The sequence below is a fragment of the Salmo salar genome, chromosome ssa20, assembly GCF_905237065.1.
Source record: "Salmo salar chromosome ssa20, Ssal_v3.1, whole genome shotgun sequence".
Classification (NCBI taxonomy): domain Eukaryota; kingdom Metazoa; phylum Chordata; class Actinopteri; order Salmoniformes; family Salmonidae; genus Salmo; species Salmo salar.
Window position 1 is genome coordinate 66,994,740 of NC_059461.1, and position 20,283 is coordinate 67,015,022.

The following is a 20,283-nucleotide window of genomic DNA, read 5'->3' on the forward strand; positions in this document are numbered from 1 at the left end:
ATCGTTTTAACTCGTGCAAATGTATAGAGAAGTCACCATGATTCCATCCACAACGTTGACCCTTATTTAATTTCAGACATAAAAAGAGGGCTCGTCCGGGATTTGAACCCGGGACCTCTCGCACCCTAAGCGAGAATCATACCCCTAGACCAACGAGCCAGATAGAACAGAAATGCCACATGTTTATGATTTATTCACGCTTTTATCGAATAACGTCTGTATTGGCTTTTTTCATGAGCCTGAACTGTAGCGGTTTAAAATGTACTATCTTCGCATTTTATTTCCAACTGCCATGACTAACCATATATATTTTTGCAATTTGGGGCACCTCTGATTCGAGTGTAATCAAATCGTTAGTGTAACGTTGAAGACAGAACGGCCATCTGCACGCCTCTGTTCACGGGTTTTAGGCTGATCCGAGGTAAGTTTTGCTTTTAACCCTTACAATGTAAATGTAGAATGGTTGTCAGTTACAACTGATCTTGGATCTGTGCGTAGAGAGAACGTCAATGAGCACGTGACGTGACATACATTGTTTGTGGAATGGAAGCAGTTCGGTTTCCTCTTTCTCCTCTGATGAATCCTCCAGGCCACGCTTAGCACTGTTGCGCGTTTTTTTAGGTTATTTTAAAAGTAACAGGTAGCTAGCTTGTGTAATTGACATTATTTAAACGTAAAACATATTTATAAATACTAAATTGATTTGAAATTGAGTACACGTTTATACACAATGCCCAATTTTTGCGCGGCTCCAAATTGCACCAGAAAGAGCACTCAATCCGATTTAGCATTTTTCAGGTTTCCAAGAGATCCAGAAAGGTATTACAAAGTTTGATCATCACAATATGAACCCCTACTTTTCACGGGCAGTAATTAATTATACTATAGCTGGCTAAATATAGCTATGTTGTGATCAGTAGCACGCTAGTCATCATAGCTAACTTTAGTATATGGGAAATGGCTAGCTAGTCTGCTTGTTAGCCTGCTTGTTAGCCTGCACTCTTGCAGCGAGCTAGGTGGTGTGTGTGGAGCTGTAAAGATAAGTTAGCCCCCATTGCATTCATGGTATTGATCCATCGTACCTCTAGTGAAACGATTGGGAAATATATACACCAGGTACCATTTAATTAGTGGTTCTCAAACTCTGGTCTTGGAGAGTGAATGGGCATGCTGGTTTTTGTTCCACCCCAGCACTAACACAGAAAAATGATCAATCAATCAAATGTATTTATAAAGCCCTTACATCAGCTGATGTCACATAGTGCTGTACAGAAACCCAACCTAAAACCCCAAACAGCAAGCAATGCAGGTATAGGAGCACGGTGGCTAGGAAAAACTCCCTAGAAAGGCCAGAATCTAGGAAGAAACTAAAGAGTAACCAGGCTATGAGGGGTGGCCAGTCCTCTTTTGGCTGTGCCGGGTGGAGATTATAACAGAACGTGGCCAAGATGTTCAAATGTTCATAGATGACCAGCAGGGTCAAATAATAATAATCACAGTGGTTGTCAAGGGGGCAACAGGTCAGCCAGCACCTCAGGAGTAAATGTCGGTTGGCTTTTCATAGCTGATCATTCAGAGTATCTCTACCGCTCCTGCTGTCTCTAGAGAGTTGAAAACAGCAGGTGTCCCACATCCGGTGAACAGGTCAGGGTTCAATAGCCGCAGACAGAAGAGTTGAAACTGGAGCAGCAGCACGGCCAGGTGGACTGGGGACAGCAAGGAGTCATCAGGCCAGGTAGTCCTGAGGCATAGTCCTAGGGCTCAGGTCCTCCGAGAGAGAGAGAAAGAAAGAGAGAGAGAATTAGAGAGAGCATACTTAAATTCACACAGGACACCGGATAAGACAGGAGAAATACTCCAGATATAACAGACTGACCCTAGACCCCGACACATAAACTACTACAGCATAAATACTGGAGGCAGAGACAGGAGGGGTCGGGAGACACAATTAATCGTCGTCTTCAGTCTGGATCTTGATTATTTAAAACTAATAGTTTTCAGGTAACGAGGCCTATCAACAAAAAGCCAACTAACCCCTCCTAATATGTTTGTTCAGATGTAGGCTCTGGGTTGAGAACTGTCGCCGGGCCGATCTGGAGGCGAAAACATCAGACCAACTCAATAAACACTACAGACTGTGTGCCAAACACTTTGACCCGGCTATGGTTTGTAAAACAGTAAGTGTGTGTCAAACCACAAAGATCTTTGTTTGAAACATGTCTACATCACTGAACAATCTCTCTTTGTAGAGATTATCATAATCTTACATTTGAGAGGTCTTGAGCAGTGTTTTGATATTCATGTATTTGAATAACTTGTTATTTCTTCATTATTGTTTTTCAGAGCCCTTACAGAACAGTACTGAAGGATACTGCTATTCCAACCATATTTGATTTAACAAGCCACCTCAAAAATCCTCATAGCAGACATCGCAAGCGGATCAAAGAATTGGTATATCTTTTATTTTTTGCAAGAACTTTATATACTAGTGTTGCTTCAAAAAGGAACATTTTTGTGGACTACTACTGGCTTCATTTCTGTAGGTCTGTTTTCATTGTAATAGTAAATTGTCTAATAATAAACATTGTCTTATGTTTTAAATAATTGTTTTAACAGACTGAAGAAGACATAAGGAGAATTAAAGAGAGAAGATGTAAGTTGCATTGTTTTTGTTTAAAAGTATTGTTGTAGCCATATACCTGTTGAACATGAACTTATATCAAATTTCATTTTCTTGTTTCCTTGCAGTGGCATCCTCCATTGAACAGCTCCACTCAAAGAAAGACATTGAGGCAACTGAGGGTCAAGATGCCGCTGAGGAGGAAATCAAGCTGTCCACAGAGGAGAAGGACTTCCGAGATTACCTGAGGTCTCTGTTTGAGATCGTTGTCATGCTAGGAAAGCAGAACATCCCATTGGAGACCAATGTCCCAGAAGGAGTAGAGAGAGATCCCAGTAATTTCCAGGCCTTACTGGAGTACCGCATTAATGCTGGAGATGAGGCTCTGAGGAGGCGGTTTGAGGCCACAGCAGTGAATGTGGAGTACCTCTCCGCGTCCCAGCAGAGCCAGCTCCTTGAAGTCTGCGAGGGCACTGTCAGAGAGGAGGTCCTCATGGAGGTGAGAGAGAGTCGCTTCTTCTCACTGGTCACAGGGGACCTTGTGGAGTTCGCTGGGGAGAGACACCTGCCTCTCTTCCTGCGGTTTGTAGACCAGTCCAATGCTCTCAGGGAGGAGTTCTTGGACTTTCTGCCGTTCGAGGGGGACGAGGCCTCACTGGTAGAGAAGCTGGAGACCCAGGTGACAGACGGGTGGGGGCTGAGAATGGAGGACTGCCGCGGCCAGGCCCATGTAGCCACCGGCACCTTCGCCACTAAGATGAAAGCTGTGGCAGTCGGACTGATGGGAAAGTACCCCATGGCAATGCACACGCCTTGTTCCACCTGCGCACTGAATATCCACCTGGCCAACAGCCTTCCCTTCCCCAGCGTGCAGGTTGTCATGGCAACCCTGAGAAAGATTGATGTCTTCTTTAAGCAGTCTCCCTCTTTGCAGGCTGAGCTGGAGAAGGCCATCTCTGTTTACCACCAAGAAAATGATGAGAAGGCAGCTGAGCTGAAGGAGGCCTGTAGCTCTAACTGGACAGAGCAGCACAACGTGTTTGAACTGACTGTGGACCTGCTTGAGTCCCTCCTGCTGTGCATGGACTGCATTCGGGACAATGAGAATGTCAAGTTCCCTGATGCTGTAACTGGGGACGCCTACTCGATCGCAGAGACCCTGGCTGACTTTGAGTTCATTGTCACCTTGGTCATCCTGAAAAACGCTCTTTCTTTCACACGAGCCTTTGGCAAAAACCTGCAAGGGGAAGCCCTTGATGTGTTTTTTGCTGCCAACAGTCTAACAGCCGTCCTGCACTCTCTGAATGAAGTCTTCGACAACATTGAAGTCTACCATGAGTTTTGGTTTGAGGAGGCTGTGAATCTGGCGGGTACCATGGAGATCCCAGTGAAGGTGCCTCGTCTGTTCCTCCGGAAGCACCGTTCGGCCGATACAGGCGAGATCCCTCCAGAGACTTACTTCAAGGAGTACGTGACAGTCCCTGTGATCCGCGGCGTCATCGATGAGGTGGACGACATCTTCTCCCAGAGCAACCTCAAAGCCCTCAAGTGCCTGTCCCTGGTCCCTGCCATCATGGGCCAGATGAAGTTCAACACCTCAGAGGAGAACCATGCAGATGTGTACTGCAAGGACCTCCCCAACCCAGACACACTGCCCGCTGAGCTGCATTGCTGGAAGATCAAATGGAAGCACCGGAGCAAGGAGGTCCGCCTGCCCTCCACCATCCACGAGACACTTCAGCTGTCGGACGTCAAGTTCTTCCCCAACGTCAACTGCTTCCTGAAGGTCCTGACCACCTTGCCTGTCCTGATGCTGGAGGACAGCAACAGCTCTGAGACATCCAGGAAACGCCTGCAGACTTATCTCAGTGACACACCTATCAAACACAGGTGCAAGAGTCTGGCTGTGCTCCACATAAACTCTCACGTTAAGCATGACCTGGATGTCATGGTTGACAAATACTGCAGACTGTACCCTGAGGATGAGCCTGAACATGGGGTTGAGGCTGAGATCAGCACTGTGGTGATATAGCATATTAAGTTTGTTCAGTATAAGGGGACAAAATCAAATTAAAATTACATTCAAATGACATCTCCCTGTTGTATTATAGCTTTAGTGTTTGATAGGTTAATGTGAATTGTAACTGTAAAGTCTGAGTAAAATATGACCTCTAGACAAGGGTTATTGTGGGCATAATTGTGGAACATTTTGAGCATTAATATTGCCATTAAAAATGTTTCAAAAAAATTATATTTATTTCTAATTAAATGCCACTTGGTGTCTTGAATGATACTGCTCTTTATTTTATTGGAATTCATCATATACATTTGTGGTTTTAGGCGTCCACTATAACTTTGGAGGGTAAATATGTATTTGTCATCATTATTTGCAAGTCTGTTTTATAACAACTTTACAAAAAAGGTTATACCATTTCCCTCCTTTATGCTACAAGCACAAGTCTACCAGTTACTGTGACCTGCCCATGACCTCGCGTAGAGGCGGGAAAATGATCCCAAGATACTGTAATGATATAATGTTTCAATTTTACCGTAGTCTACGTTATTGCTAGGATGTCCGAGTGTTGTCTTGAAATTATTTGGGAAAATCCACAAGAGGGCAGTCCAATCTCAAAAGTCTCAAAGTACATTTCGTCATCTCGAAAGAGCCATAGGCCTAGAAATGGCGTCTTTTTGTAGGCACTAATTCAGCAATGGTTCGTTGGACAAAGCCTATGGGGAAAATAATGCTGTTATTTTTTTTATATATATAAACACCGACAATAAGATCTGTGGTAAATTCATGAAGGTCATGTTAACGGACTGATATTATCGCACAGAACAGAAGCTCTCATAAACCTTGTGTTAAACTCTGACCTTATTTTTGGCATTTATCCCAAAACACTGCTTTTCGCTTTAATTTTCCCCATAGGAGTGGTTGAATGAACCAGAGACAACTCATTTCCGTTTTTTAGGACTACAACTGGCGAGATGGTAAATTGATACACATTATTGCAGCGCAAAATTACCTGTTGGAAACAATTCTGATAATAACAAGAATTTGTAATATGTCTTGGTAACAACCTTAATATGGTGTTTTAGTTTGTCATCACTTAATTGGGCGAGAGTTATACATATGGAGCCAGTTGACAGCTTTTTCTGTTTGGTATGTCTGACGTCACACGGAGCCAAGAACTACGCGGGCACAACTGTGAGCTCCAAATACGTTCACTTTTGAAATGGGATGCAAGCAGGTCAAGCAAGACAGTTAATTCTAGCGATTCAGTGAACCGTTCATTTCCCACCGGTTTTATTTTCTGTCTACAGAGGAAAGTAAATTAATAGGATATCTATCTAAATGTTTTCCTGGTGGAGGAAATACACAGTAAGGTAGGAAGCAGCATTGTTATTTGGATTGATTAAAAAAGATTGCAGATAACAAATGATTATCGATGCTAAAATGTACACTCCAGGATTTATTCTGGTAATAAGAACAAAATTATGAACTTAATTGTGGAATTTGTTTTTGTATCCATATTTGAGCAGAAATAATAAGTAAACAGGCACAAACAAGACATGTTCTATGATATTGAAATGAACCACACTTTTTTAAAGATTCAACGCTGACTTCTGGAATAACAATGAAGAGCTACCAACACTGTCTGTTCTGTCAGTTCCTCCACATCACCTTCCTCAAACTATGCACTGGAATCAAGTGGCTCTAAGCAAATCAATTATTCTCACTAGCTCTATGCAACTTTCTAACTAATCGTCATCCTGATAGGCTACTACTTGTAACATGGTGGGAAGCTTCAGATAAAATATTTTATTATTGTTCATGTATATCAGGGGTAAGCCCGCGGACCAATATATATAAAATATATACAATACCAGTAAAAAGTTTGGACACCTACAACTACTTTTTCTTTATTTGTACTATTTTCTACATTGTAGAACAATAGTGAAAACATCAAAACTATGAAATAACACATATGGAATCATGTAGTTACCAAAAAAATGTAAAACATATAAAAATATATTTTATATTTGAGATTCTTCAAAGTAGCCACCCTTCATGAGAGCTTTGCACACTCTTGGCATTCTCTCAACCAGCTTCACCTGGAATGCTCTCCCAACAGTCTTGAAGGAGTTCCCACATATGCTGAGCACTTGTTGGCTGCTTTTCTTTCACTCTACAGTCCAACTCATCCCAAACCATCTCAATTGGGTTTAGGTCAGGTGATTGTGGAGGCCAGGTCATCTGATGCAGCACTCCATCACTCTCCTTATTGGTCAAATAGCCCTTACAGAGCCTTGAGGTGTGTTGGGTCATTGTCCTGTTGAAAAACAAATTATAATCCCACTAAGCGCAAACCAGATGGGATGGTGTATTGCTGCAGAATGCTGTGGTAGCCATGCTGGTTAAGTGTGCCTTGAATTCTAAATAATTCACAGACAGTGTCACCAGCAAAGCACCATCACACCTTCTCCTCCATGCTTCATGGTGGGAACCACACATGCGGAGATCATCCGTTCACCTACTCTGTGTCTCACAAAGACACGGCGGTTGGAACCAAACATCTCAAATTTAGACTCATCAGACCAAAGGACAGATTTCCACTTGTCTAATGTCCATTGCTCGTGTTTCTTGGCCCAAGCAAGTATCTTATCATTGGTGTCCTTTAGTAGTGGTTTCTTTGCAGCAATTTGACCATGAAAACCTGATTCACACAGTCTCCTCTGAACAGTTGATGTTGAGATGTGTCTGTTACTTGAACATTGTGAAGCATTTATTTGGGCTGCAATTTCTGAGGCTGGTAACTCTAATGAACTTATCCTCTGCAGCAGAGGTAACTGGGTCTTCCTTTCCTATGGTGATCATCATGAGAGCCAGTTTCATCATAGTGCTTGAAGGTTTTTGCGACTGCACTTGAAGAAACTTTAAAAGTTCTTGAAATTGTCCGCATTAACTGGCCTTCATGTCTTAATAAAGTAATGCTGGACTGTCGTTTCTCTTGGCTTATTTGAGCTGTTCTTGCCATAATATGGACTTAAATACTTTTACCAAATAGGGCTATTTATTTATTTTTATTTCACCTTTATTTAACCAGGTCGGCCAGTTGAGAACAAGTTCTCATTTACAACTGGTCCTGTGTGGCTCAGTTGGTAGAGCATGGTGTTTGCAACGCCAGGGTTGTGGGTTCGATTCCCACGGGGGAAATTGTATAAAATGTATGCATTCACTACTGTAAGTTGCTCTGGATAAGAGCGTCTGCTAAATGACTAAAATGCAAAAAAATGCAAATCAATTTATAACTGAGATCTAGCCAAGATAAAGCAAAGCAGTGTGACAAAAACAACAACACGGAGTTACACATAAACAAACGTACAGTCAATAACACAATAGAAAAATCTATGTACAGTGTGTGCAAATGTAGAAGATTAGGGAGGTAAGGCAATAAACAGGCCATAGAGGCAAAATAATTACAATTTAGCATTGACACTGGAGTGATAGATGTGCAGATGATGATGTGCAAGTAGAGATACTGTGGTGCAAAAAAGAGCAAGAGGATAAATAACAATATGGGGATGAGGTAGTCGGGTGTGCTATTTACAGGTTGGCTGTGCACAGGTACAGTGATCGGTAAGCTGCTCTGACAGCTGATGCTTAAAGTTAGAGAGGGAGATATAAGTCTCCAGCTTCATTGATTTTTGCAATTCGTTACAGTCATTGGCAGCAGAGAACTGGAAGGAAAGGCGGCCAAAGCAGGTGTTGGCTTTGGCGATGACCAGTGAAATATACCTGCTGGAGCGCGTGCTATGGGTGGGTGTTGCTATGGTGACCAGTGAGCTGAGATAAGGCGGGGCTTTACCTAGCAAAGACTTATAGATGACCTGGAGCCAGTGGGTTTGGCGACGAATATGTAGTGAGGGCCAGCCAACAAGAGCATACAGGTCGCGTTGGTGGGTAGTGTATGGGGCTTTGGTGACAAAACGGATGGCACTGTGATCGACTACATCCAGTTTGCTGAGTAGAGTGTTGGAGGTTATTTTGTAAATGACATCACCGAAGTCAAGGATCGGTAGGATAGTCAGTTTTACGATGGTATGTTTGGCAGCATGAGTGAAAGAGGCTTTGTTGCGAAATAGGAAGCCGATGCTAGATTTAATTTTGGATTGGAGATGCTTAATATGAGTCTGGAAGGAGAGTTTACACTCTAACCAGACACCTAGGTATTTGGACTTGTCCACATATTCTAAGTCAGAACCGTCCAGAGTAGTGATGCTAGTAGTAATGCATTTAAAAGCAGTTGGAGGCCACGGAAGGAGTGTTGTATGGCATTCAAGCTCATTTGGAGGTTTGTTAACATAGTGTCCAAAGAAGTGGCAACCCCATAGAGACTGCCAGAGGTCCAGACAACAGGCCCCCCATTTTGACACACTGAACTCTATCTAAGAAGTAGTTGGTGAACCAGGCAAGGCAGTCATTTGAGAAACCAAGGCTATTGAGTCTATCTTCTGTATACCTTGTCACAACACAACTGATTGGCTCAAACACAGTTTTTCCCAATTGTTTACACATTAAAATTGGAACTTGAAATGCAATCACCGAAACCTGAAACTCATGTACCAAATCCCTAAACCAAGTCTGCAAAATTGCAAGCACAATTCCTGCTTTACACTCAGTTTTCAAATCTATATCACACTTTTTGCAAAACACAGAATACAGTTCTCTATATTAGGCACAACATTCAAAATTAAAATCTCTGCCAAGCTCTATACACCAATTGGCAACACCCACTCGCTGAATTGTTCACTTAGAAATCAGAGGTTTAGCACTATAAAAGGCCACAAATGAGCTCTCCTGTTTTGGAGGAAAATGGAAGTCAATGGTGATGCAAGAGCTAGAGGTGAAGGAGTGAGAATCAGAAGAGCAAGAGGAGGATGAGGAAGGACAGTTGTCTCAGATGAGATCAGGGCCACATTGGTTGACCATATGTTCAACCATGGATTGAGTGTGAGGGAGGCTGGGTAGAGAGTTCAGCCCAACCTGAGCCGCTACACGGTTGCATCTATCATCCGTACATTCAGAAATGACAACCGGTAAGTTACCTACCATATACACTATGCTTTTTATGTATGTATACTGTAGTATACTGCAGTCCGACATATCAGTAGGCCTATGTTACTCAGTGATTGTTGGACAATGTTACAGTAATGTAATTTCATATTGAAAGAAAATAGATTATTTTGGTTTACTGTAACCAATCATATCATATTTGTGGATCTTCTGCAGAACTGAGAGCTGGCCTGGCCATGGTGGAAGACCCCGGCTGTTCACACCAGAACAGGAGACTGCTATTGTGAATATGGTGGTGGCAAACAAAACCATTAGATAATGAGAAATCCAGAACCACATAATTGCAGACAACACAACATTCAATAACATTCACCAGGTGGGCTTGTCTACATTGGACTGTGTATTACAGCGCAACCGAATCCAGATGAAACAGGTTTACAGGGTGCCATTTGAGCGAAACTCAGAGAAGGTTAAAGAACAGCACTATGACTATGTGCAAGTAATGACTATACTGTGAATTTACTATCATATCAGCACTGTATAGACACATTACAGTACTATAATCCAGTGTATTGTGCCTCACCGTATTGATTGCTCTAGGTCTATGTCATATGTTGTCTTGTTGTCTGTTTCAGAGAGTCTTGGAGCTGGATGCCGCTGCAATTCAGCACATTTATATTTACATTGATGAGGCTGGCTTCAACCTAGCCAAAAGAAGGGTACGGGGACGGAACATTATTGGCCACCGTGCCATTGTGAATGTCCCTGGACGGCATGGAGGGAATATCACCATGTGCGCAGCCGTTAGCCTTCAAGGCATCCTCCATCACCATGCCAACCTTGGTCCCTACAACACCGCCCTTCTCATCACATTCCTGGACACATTACATGGCATCCTCATTCCAGCCGAGCAGAGGGGTGGACCAGAGCAGCCCAGGTATGTTGTCATCTGGGACAACGTGAGTTTCCACCGGGCTGCTCTGGTCCGCAGCTGGTTCATCGACCACCCACAATTTATTGTTCTCTACCTCCCACCATATTCCCCATTCCTAAACCCAATTGAAGAGTTTCTTCGGCATGGCGATGGAAGGTGTATGACCGCTATCCCCTCGCACACATGCCTCTTCTCCAGGCAATGGAGGATGCACGCGGTGAAGTTGATGTGGGGGCTTTCGGCGGCTGTATCCGTCACTCTAAAAGATTCTTTCCCCGCTGTTTAGCCAGAGAGAACATCGCTTGTGATGTAGATGAGGTGCTGTGGCCAGACCAAAATAGGAGGCAGGATGCAGCCTCATGTCTTTTTTCTTACATTTTTCATGTGTTTTTGTCTTTTTGTGGTTAGAGTTTTGAAAGAATGAGACACTTTCATTTTTATATTTGTACAGAAAAACCTTTATCTTACTGAATGTTTTTCCTGGTTTTCTCCTGTTGGGTATGGAAAGTATTACATACCAAAAACACAAGTGTTCAAAATACCTCATTTTGGAAATAAATGACAATGTTTTTGTTGCTGTATTGCATTTGTGTGTGTTTATGCATGTATATTTGAGTAGGTATACATTACTGTAACAATATTTTACAACCAGCTACAGTGTAACACTGAAAATGCAAAAGGCATAAACCTACTCATGGGCTATTCATAGTAGTGTTTTGTGTTGAGCACATCAGTGTGTTGTTGGTTGGTAGACAGCTCTATTCATATGATGCGTGTGTGTCATTTTGATGCAAAAAAAAACATTTTGGAAAGAGAACAGTTTTGACTCCAGTGTTAGCTTTTGCTAGAGATTTGTAGAGTTTTGCATTTTGTGGTTTTGTGTTTAGAGTTTTGGGAAAATGGGCCAAAGATTCAGCAAAAGTGTGGAAACAATTGTGGAAAACTGTAAGAAGGAAAGAAATTCCACTATTTTACTTTTAACAAGGCACACCTGTTAATTGAAATGCATTCCAGGTGACTTCCTCATGAAGCTGGTTTAAATAATGCCAAGAGTGTGCAAAGCTGTCATCAAGGCAAATGGTGGCTACTTTGAAGAATCTCAAATCTAAAATATATTTTGATTTGTTTAAGACTTTTTTTGCTTACTACATGATTCCATATGTTATTTCATAGTTTTGATGTCTTCGCTATTATTCTACAATGTAGAAAATAGTAAAAATAAAGAAAAACCCTTGAATGAGTAGGTGTGTCCAAACTTTTGACTGGTACTGTATATGTTTTATGCAGATAAAATAGGAACTCAGTCGGGGTCTCAATTTACTGTTGAGAGTTAGAATAATAGAATACACAAGGTGCAATTTAGAAATTAGGTTGTACATCAGCAGTCACTCAATTAGCCCATGTCAGCAATTTTTTTGTAGATTGGTAAAATTAGTCTAGCAGCCAGTGAACTAAACTTGTAAGCATGGTCGAATTACCAACCGTGGTGGGGCCCATTGATCATCAGTTATCATATTAAAAACGTCCTACACCCTATGGCAAAATGTGTAGAATTGCAGGAAATTAACTGTAAAACTGCAAATTTTTCTCCCCGCTGTCACCAGTAAAAGAGGTTGTTTGTTATTGTAGTTTGGTCAGGGCGTGGCAGGGGGTGTTTGTTTTATGTGTTTCGGGGGTTTTGGAATATGTTCTATGTTATTATATTTCTATGTCCATGTCTAGTTTTTCTATTTCTATGTTTAGGGTTTTTGTTTGACCTTCAATCAGAGGCAGCTGTTTCTTGTTGCCTCTGATTGGAGGTCCTATTTAGTAGAGGTTTTTCAGCTTGTGTTTGTGGGTGGTTGTTTTCAGTCTAGTGTTTTTGTACCTGACGGAACTGTGAAGCTGTCGTTCGTTTTTTTGTTTTGTTTACGTGTTCAATAAAAGTTAAAAATGAGCACTCAACCCGCTGTGCCTTGGTCTACTCCCTTCGACGGCCGTTACAGAACCACCCATCACAAGATGACCAAGCAGCGGGGATTGGAGCACCGGCCTGAAGGATGGACCTGGCAGAAGGAACGGCAATTATGGGAGGACAAGTTACGGGAGCTACGGGACCCTGAGAGGCAGCCCCCAATCATATTTTTTTGGGGGGGGGGCACACGGGGAGTTGGGCGGAGTCAGGCAATAGACCTGAACCAACTCCTCGTGCTTATTATGGGGAGCATCGAGTCAAGAAAGCACCGAACTATGGGGAAATGCGCACTGTAGTGAGAAGAAGCATTCAAAGGCCGGTGCGATCGGTGGAAGCTCCTCAGCGTGGCCAGGCTACATTGAGCACTCAGCCAGGAAGGGTTGTGCAGGCTGTGCACTCCAGACCTCCAGTGCTTACCCATAGTCCAGTTCGTCCTGCTCCCGCTCCTCGCACTAGCCCCGAGGTGCGTGTTTCCAGTCTGGCGCCTCCAAAGCCAGCACCACGCACCAGGCCTCCAGTGCGTCAGCCTAGTCCAGTTTGTCCTGCTCCTGCTCCTCGCACTAGCCCTGAGGTGCGTGTTTCCAATCTGGTGCCTCCAAAGCCAGCACCATGCACCAGGCCTTCAGTGCGTCAGCCCAGTCCAGTACGCCCTGTTCCCGCTCCTCGCACTAGCCTTGGGGTGCGTGTCTCCAGTCTGGTACCTCCAGTACCAGCCCCACGCATCAGGCTTCCAGTGCGCATTCCCTGTCCAGGACTTCCGGCAACAGTGCCCCGTCCAGTGTCCGGCAACAGTGCCCCGTCCAGAGTGTCCGGCAACAGTGCCCCGTCCAGAGTGTCCGGCAACAGTGCCCCGTCCAGAGCTTCCGGTGACAGTACGCTGTCTAGCGATGGCCCACAGTCCGGAGCCAGCAGAGATGGCCCACAGTCCGGAGCCGACAGAGACGGCCCACAGTCCGGAGCTGACAGAGACGGCCCACAGTCCGGAGCCGACAGACGGCCCGCTGTCCGGAGCCAGCAGAGATGGCCCACAGTCCGGAGCCGACAGAGACGGCCCACAGTCCGGAGCTGACAGAGACGGCCCACAGTCCGGAGCCGACAGACGGCCCGCTGTCCGGAGCCGACAGAGACGGCCCGCTGTCCGGAGCCGACAGAGACGGCCCACAGTCCGGAGCCGACAGACACGGCCCACAGTCCGGAGCCGAAAGAGACGGCCCACAGTCCGGAACCGACAGAGACGGCCCACAGTCCGGAACCGGCGCAGCCAGAGTCGCCCTCCAGTCCGGGAACCGGCGCAGCCAGAGTCGCCCTCCAGTCCAGAACCGGCGCAGCCAGAGTCGCCCTCCAGTCCGGAACCGGCGCAGCCAGAGTCGCCCTCCAGTCCGGAGCTCCCAGAGTTGCGCTTCAGCCCGAGGTCTCCAGCGGGGGTGGACAGGTTAGGTTGGGGACTAAGGCAACTCTGGCTGCGCCTGCCTAGAGCCTGAGCCACCTCCATAGGAGGAGGATTGGGGAGGGGGGGTGTAGTACGGGAGCCGTCGGTGACGGTAGCCACCCTCCCTTCCCTCCCTTTAGTATAGGATTATTTTTGTTTTGGGGTTTATTTTTTTGTGTTTATTTTGTTGTGTGAGGTGCATCCGGGGTCTGCACCTTTGGGGGGGGGGGGTACTGTCACGTCCTGACCAGTAAAAGAGGTTGTTTGTTATTGTAGTTTGGTCAGGGCGTGGCAGGGGGTGTTTGTTTTATGTGTTTCGGGGGTTTTGGTATATGTTCTATGTTAGTATATTTCAATGTCCGTTTTCTATTTCTATGTTTAGGGTTTTTGTTTGACCTTCAATTGGAGGCAGCTGTTTCTTGTTACCTCTGATTGGAGGTCCTATTTAGTAGAGGTTTTTCAGTTTGTGTTTGTGGGTGGATGTTTTAAGTCTAGTGTTTTTGTACCTGACGGAACTGTGAAGCTGTCGTTCGTTTTTTGTTTTGTTTACGTGTTCAATAAAAGTTAAAAATGAGCACTCAACCCGCTGCGCCTTTTGACGGCCGTTACACCCACCCCATGGCAAAATAAATAGAATTGCATGAAATGAGTTATAAAATTGCTAAATCTTCTCTGCAGCCCATGGCAAAATGTGTAGAATTGCAGCAAACTTGCTTTAAAACTGCAACATTTTCTCTACGCCTCATGGCAAAATGTGCAGAATTGCAGGAAATTAACTTCAAAACATTAAATTGTTCTCTGCGTTGTCACGAGAGGGATAGTTAAAATGTTTTGCTCTCAAGGTGGGGGGTATGGATATGGATACACAGTCACACGAGCCACTGCTGCCGCTCATGATAAATTCATTTATTTTGTGGTCCCCCCATACCAAAGTTGCCCATCCCTGATGTACATATGCATTTGATTTAATGAAGTTTCTAATTAATTGGAGAATGCCATTGAAAAAGTTGTATAGACTGCTGAATTGCCTCTGTAAGTGTTCAGGAGAATACCAGATGTGAGTTGAAGCGAGGGGCTACACTACCCTGAACCCTGCCAATGTAGAACAGATCCTCTTAAATCAGGTTTAACACCCCTGTTGACTGTTATCTGGGTCTGGACACCACCCTCTGAAACTAGATCCTGGACTTCCTGACCGGCAGACCACAGGCTGTGAGGATTGGCAACAACACCTCCTCCACACTGACTCTTAACACATGGGCCCCCCAGGTCCTCAGCCCTCTGCTGTATGCCCTGTTCACCCACGGCCACGTGGCTTTGCACGACACCAACTCCATCAAGTTTGCTGACGACATCACGGTTGTAGGCCTGATAACCAACAACGATGAGTCCATATCAACGAGACTGCAGTAGAGAGTCACGAGTTTTACATGTTTAGGGATCCACATCACCGAGGACTTGTCGTGGACCAACCACCACTCTTGTCAAGAGGGCGCAACAGCGTCTCTACTCCCTAAGGTGGCTGAAGACATTTGGCATGATGCCCTGGTTCCTCTCCCACCCATCCAGGACATCTACTCAAAAAGGGACGCGAGGAAGACATGCAGCATCATCAAAGACCCCCACCCCAGCCCCAACCTGTGCTCACTTACCGTCGGGCAGATGGTATCTGAGCATGAGGTCTGATACCAACAGGCTCAGAGACAGTTTCTATCTACAAGCCATCAGACTGCTGAACACTTGAACTGGACTGACCACCTGCTCGGATTCTCCGCACCTTAGTGCAGACACACACACACAAACACACACACACACACACACACACACACACACACACACACATATACTGTTCATTCATGCTACACACACATCACAACTGCTGCTACCAGACTCTTATTATACTGCTCAGTTTATACACTGCCCCATATCCCCCACTTCCCCAATACACGTGTAAATATTGGACTATAAATTGTGCCTTCCTATATTATACTTATGCTAAAGGTTTATTATATTCTACTGTGCCATTTACTTTATGTATTCTTATATTTTAATATTTCTTATTGTTGTTGCATTGTCGAGAAGAAACCTGAAAGTAAGCATTTAATTAGACAATGTATACCATGCGTATCCAGTACATACGACTAATAAAAACTTGAAACTGTTACGCCCTGACCTGAGAGAGCCTTTTTATGTCTCTATTTAGGTTTGGTCAGGGTGTGATTTGGGTGGGCATTCTGTCCTTTTTTCTATGTTTTTGTATTTCTTTGTTTTGGCCTGGTATGGCTCTCAGTCAGGGACAGCTGTACATCGTTGTCGCTGATTGGGAGCCATACTTAGGCAGCCTGTTTTCCTTTGGGGTTTTGTGGGTAGTTGTTGCTGTTGTGTGGTTTGCACCTGACAGAACTGTTGGCGTTTGTTTGTTTCTTATGTTCAAGTGTTTTGTATTATTAAATCTTCAATATGAACACTCACCACGCTGCATCTTGGTCCCCTCTTTCAGATGATCATTACAGAACTACCCACCACAACTGGATCAAGCAGCGTGCTCGAGAGGAAATGGACACCTGGTCTCATCAGGAGTGGATTGGGAGGAGAGACTGGACTTGGGGCCAGGTGATCGACAGATATCGGAGCCTACCCGGGAAGAATGAGAGGCAGCCCCAAAATGTTTGGGGTGGGGGCACACGGATAGTTTGGCTGGACCAGGGGTGAGGCCTGAGCCAACTACCCGTGCTTTTTGTGGTAAGCATGTGCCTGCCTCTCGCACTCTCTCTCCAGTGCGCCTGCCCAGCCCAGTACGTCCTGTTCCTGCTCCTCGCACTAGCCTTGTAGTGCACACTCCCAGTCCAGAGCCTCCGGCGACAGTTCCCCGTCCAGAGCCTCCGGCGACAGTTCCCCGTCCAGAGCCTCCGGCGACAGTTCCCCGTCCAGAGACTCCGGCGACAGTTCCCCGTCCAGAGCCACCGGCGACAGTTCCCCGTCCAGAACCACCGGCGACAGTTCCCCGTCCAGAGCGTCCGGCGACAGTTCCCCGTCCAGAGCCTCCGGCGACAGTTCCCCGTCCAGAGCCTCCGGCGACAGTTCCCCGTCCAGAGCTTCTGGCGACAGTTCCCCGTCCAGAGCTTCCGGCGACAGTTCCCCGTCCAGAGCTTCCGGCGACGTTTTACAGTCCGGAGCCCGCAGAGACGGCCTACAGTCCGGAGCCCGCAGAGACGGCCTACAGTCCGGAGCCCGCAGAGACGGCCTACAGTCCGGAGCCCGCAGAGACAGCCTACAGCCCTGAGCCTCCAGCGACGCTCCTCAGCCCGGAGCCTCCAGTGCTCCCCCACAGCCCGGTCTATCCTGTGCCTCCTCCATGGACCAGACCTCCAGTAGGTCTCCCCAGCCTGTTGAGTCCTGTGTCTGCTCCCAGAGCCAGGCCTCCTGCATGTCTCCCCAGCCTGGTGAGTCCTGTGCCTGCTCCCAGAGCCAGGCCTCCTGCAAGTCTCCCCAGCCTGGTGCGTCCTGTGCGTACTCCCAGAGCCAGGCCTCCTGCATGTCTCCCCAGTCTGGTGGATCCTGTGCCTGCGCCCAGAGCCAGGCCTCCTGCAAGTCTCCCCAGCCTGGTGAGTCCTGTGCCTGCTCCCAGAGCCAGGCCTCCTGCATGTCTCCCCAGCCTGGTGAATCCTGTGCCTGCGCCCAGAGCCAGGCCTACTGCAAGTCCCGCCTGTCCGGCGCAGCCAGAGTCGCCCGCCTGTCCGGCGCAGCCAGAGTCGCCCGCCTGTCCGGCGCAGCCAGAGTCGCCCGCCTGTCCGGCGCAGCCAGAGTCGCCCGCCTGTTCAAGTTCTCATTTACAACTGCGACCTGGCCAAGATAAAGCAAAGCAGTTCGACACATACAACACAGAGTTACACATGGAGTAAAACAAACATACAGTAGAAAAATAAGTCTATATACAATGTGAGCAAATTCGTATTTTTTTTGTAAGATAAGTTTGGAGAATAACCCTCTTACTGTATTTAGGGCACAGAAACATCACTAAAAACATTGAAGTACCTCTAAGATCACGCAAAACTCCTTCTGTTGATCTGAAATATGTTTCATGAACCAGCGAGGCTGGGTTTCCCTATGCCCTGTCTGCACCAGCTCTCTCCCATGCCCTATCCCAGAGCTGCTCCACTGGGGCGCTGCGCTCATGCTCGTGTGGTGTGAACCCAAGCAGTAGCTCTGAACCTGCCCTCCGCTGGGGTGGCTTTCCTAACAACCTGCACTACGGCCTCCACATGGGAGCAACGTTCCCTGACACAACCATGAAAGCCAAGAGGTCACGACCCCAGGCCAGCACACTAATGCACTGCCACAACAGTGAAGTGGGCAGAAAGGTAACACTGGCATATTTATTTTCGTGTTGTGATTTATAGTACTATTCATCTAGCAATTTACAAAATGTTACAGTATGGTTTAGTACTTGGTATTTACAAAGGAAATTGAAGTCAAGTGTCTTGTGGAAGGGAACAACAGCTACAGTATGGTCACCCTAAGATTTACATGTTCAAGTTTTTCAAAGGAACAGTTGAGAAACAAGGGACATTGATAACCTTTGACTGATTGTGTGTGTGTGTGTTTCAGGCTTTGAGTGAGGCTCTGCAGGTGGTGTGTAAGTGTCACGGCGTGTCTGGCTCCTGCTCAATCAGGACCTGCTGGAGAGGTCTGCAGGACCTGAAGCTGGTTGCCAAAGCTCTGAAGACTAAGTACCTGTCTGCCAGTAAGGTGATCCCGCGGTCCGTGGGGGTTAGGACGCAGCTAGTGCCTCGAGATATTGGCATTCGGCCAATCAGAGACAGCGAGCTGGTGTATCTACAGAGCTCACCCCGTCTTCTGCACAGAGGAAGCCAAGATGGGCTCACTGGGTACTCCACTCAGGTTAGTGTCCAGTCAGTAGTAACCTTCAGGGCCAAACATTAACTTGGTGTGTAATATGTTACATGACAAAATTTGGGAATTTGTACACCGCTGTCTACAACCATAACTCAAATGCATTAAGCCAGGTGTCAGTTGGAAATATTTTAGCTGCTTGTTTCTTCTTTTCTCCATAGACAATGCAACGAGACGTCGAGTGGCAGTGACAGCTGTGATCTGATGTGCTGTGGTCGAGGCCACAGTCCTTACACAGAGTGGCTGGTGGAGAAATGCCACTCCAGGTTCCACTGGTGCTGCTACGTGAGCTGTAGGACATGTCACAGGACAGTGGAGAGACACATTTGCATGTGAACTAACCAACTCTTCATCTTAACCCAGGCTTCTCCAGGATTGAAATCAAAGAACTGTACCAACAATGTTTTTACTTTCAGCTCTTGCCTAATATAAATTCTGACGAAGAACATTCATTACATTTTAGAATATTTTTATCACTGGGTATTCTATGAATATTGCCAGGGATGTGTGTTTATAAAGAATTATTCATATACTGCTGTTATACCATCAATATAATTTATTAGCATGCATCTATGATGTATTGACTATATCTTTGTGGGAATGGAAATCCCTCAGGAATCCCTAAAGGGTGTATAATGTTTGACTTATGGTTTTATGTGGAACAGTTGAAACAGGAATTGAAGAGGGTTTCAGGGATCTGCACCTCTCTTATCTGTAGGATGATGAAGTGTTTAATACAGAAGGTCTCATTTTATACTCCCTTTTTGTAACCTGAAGTATTTGGTCGATGTCTGTGACTCGAAGACTGGGAACTTCTGTAGCAAGTATACAGCAGAGTATTTGCTAGGACTTAGCTGCCACTAGGCTACAAAAACAAACATAATATACTATTTGAAAAACTTGTCTTTTGTATGCAGAATTTAAATATATCACACAGTATGTTGTGTATATAAAAAAAAACAATAAAGTGTATTTGGCAACATTTCTGTTTCTAATCCAAATATCTACATGGGTGTAATGATGGGGCGGTGAGTCGGAAGCAGGTGCAGGTGAAACGTTTTAATAAAACAACAAAACTAAGAACACGACACTAACATAAGGCAATACGCTGAGACACAAGAACAATACCAACTGGTGAGTGAACCTGGGAGAGTGACATATAAAGGGGAGGGAATGATGAAGGTAATGGAGTCCAGGTATGAATCATAATGATTCACAGGTGTGCGTAATGATGAATCCCAGGACCGGGGGTTAGTACTCTGGTGATTGTACACCGGAGGGGAGGAGCAGGAGCAGACGTGACAATGGGACTATTTTTTTTAGTCAGTCTATTAGCATCAGTTTTATTTGGAGT

At 45.6% G+C, this 20,283-nt stretch overlaps 1 protein-coding gene, 1 long non-coding RNA gene, 1 other non-coding gene and 1 pseudogene across 4 annotated transcripts; 3 read left to right on the forward strand and 1 right to left on the reverse strand.

The window, feature by feature from the left end:
• Positions 1 to 87: 87 nt before the first annotated feature.
• On the reverse strand, positions 88 to 159 carry trnap-agg (transfer RNA proline (anticodon AGG)). The gene has a single exon. It is a non-coding gene; the product is annotated as a tRNA-Pro (tRNA).
• On the forward strand, positions 145 to 4,913 carry LOC106581139 (52 kDa repressor of the inhibitor of the protein kinase). 2 transcript variants are annotated; one of them, XM_045703816.1, is made up of 5 exons: positions 145 to 421; positions 2,057 to 2,177; positions 2,344 to 2,451; positions 2,617 to 2,653; positions 2,749 to 4,913. In XM_045703816.1, the coding sequence occupies exons 2-5, from the start codon at positions 2,163 to 2,165 to the stop codon at positions 4,650 to 4,652; spliced, it is 2,064 nt and encodes a 687-aa protein (XP_045559772.1). In that variant the 5' UTR covers positions 145 to 421; positions 2,057 to 2,162; the 3' UTR covers positions 4,653 to 4,913. The 2 variants fall into 2 exon arrangements, with proteins under 2 accessions (XP_045559772.1, XP_014018435.1); XM_014162960.2 differs by lacking the exon at positions 145 to 421 and adding an exon at positions 521 to 819.
• Positions 4,914 to 5,418: 505 nt separating this feature from the next.
• On the forward strand, positions 5,419 to 11,679 carry LOC106581138 (uncharacterized). The gene is made up of 3 exons (XR_001323017.2): positions 5,419 to 6,007; positions 9,915 to 10,074; positions 10,334 to 11,679. It is a non-coding gene; the product is annotated as an uncharacterized lncRNA (long non-coding RNA).
• Positions 11,680 to 15,271: 3,592 nt separating this feature from the next.
• LOC106581071 (protein Wnt-11-like) lies at positions 15,272 to 19,784 on the forward strand (annotated as a pseudogene).
• Positions 19,785 to 20,283: the final 499 nt, after the last annotated feature.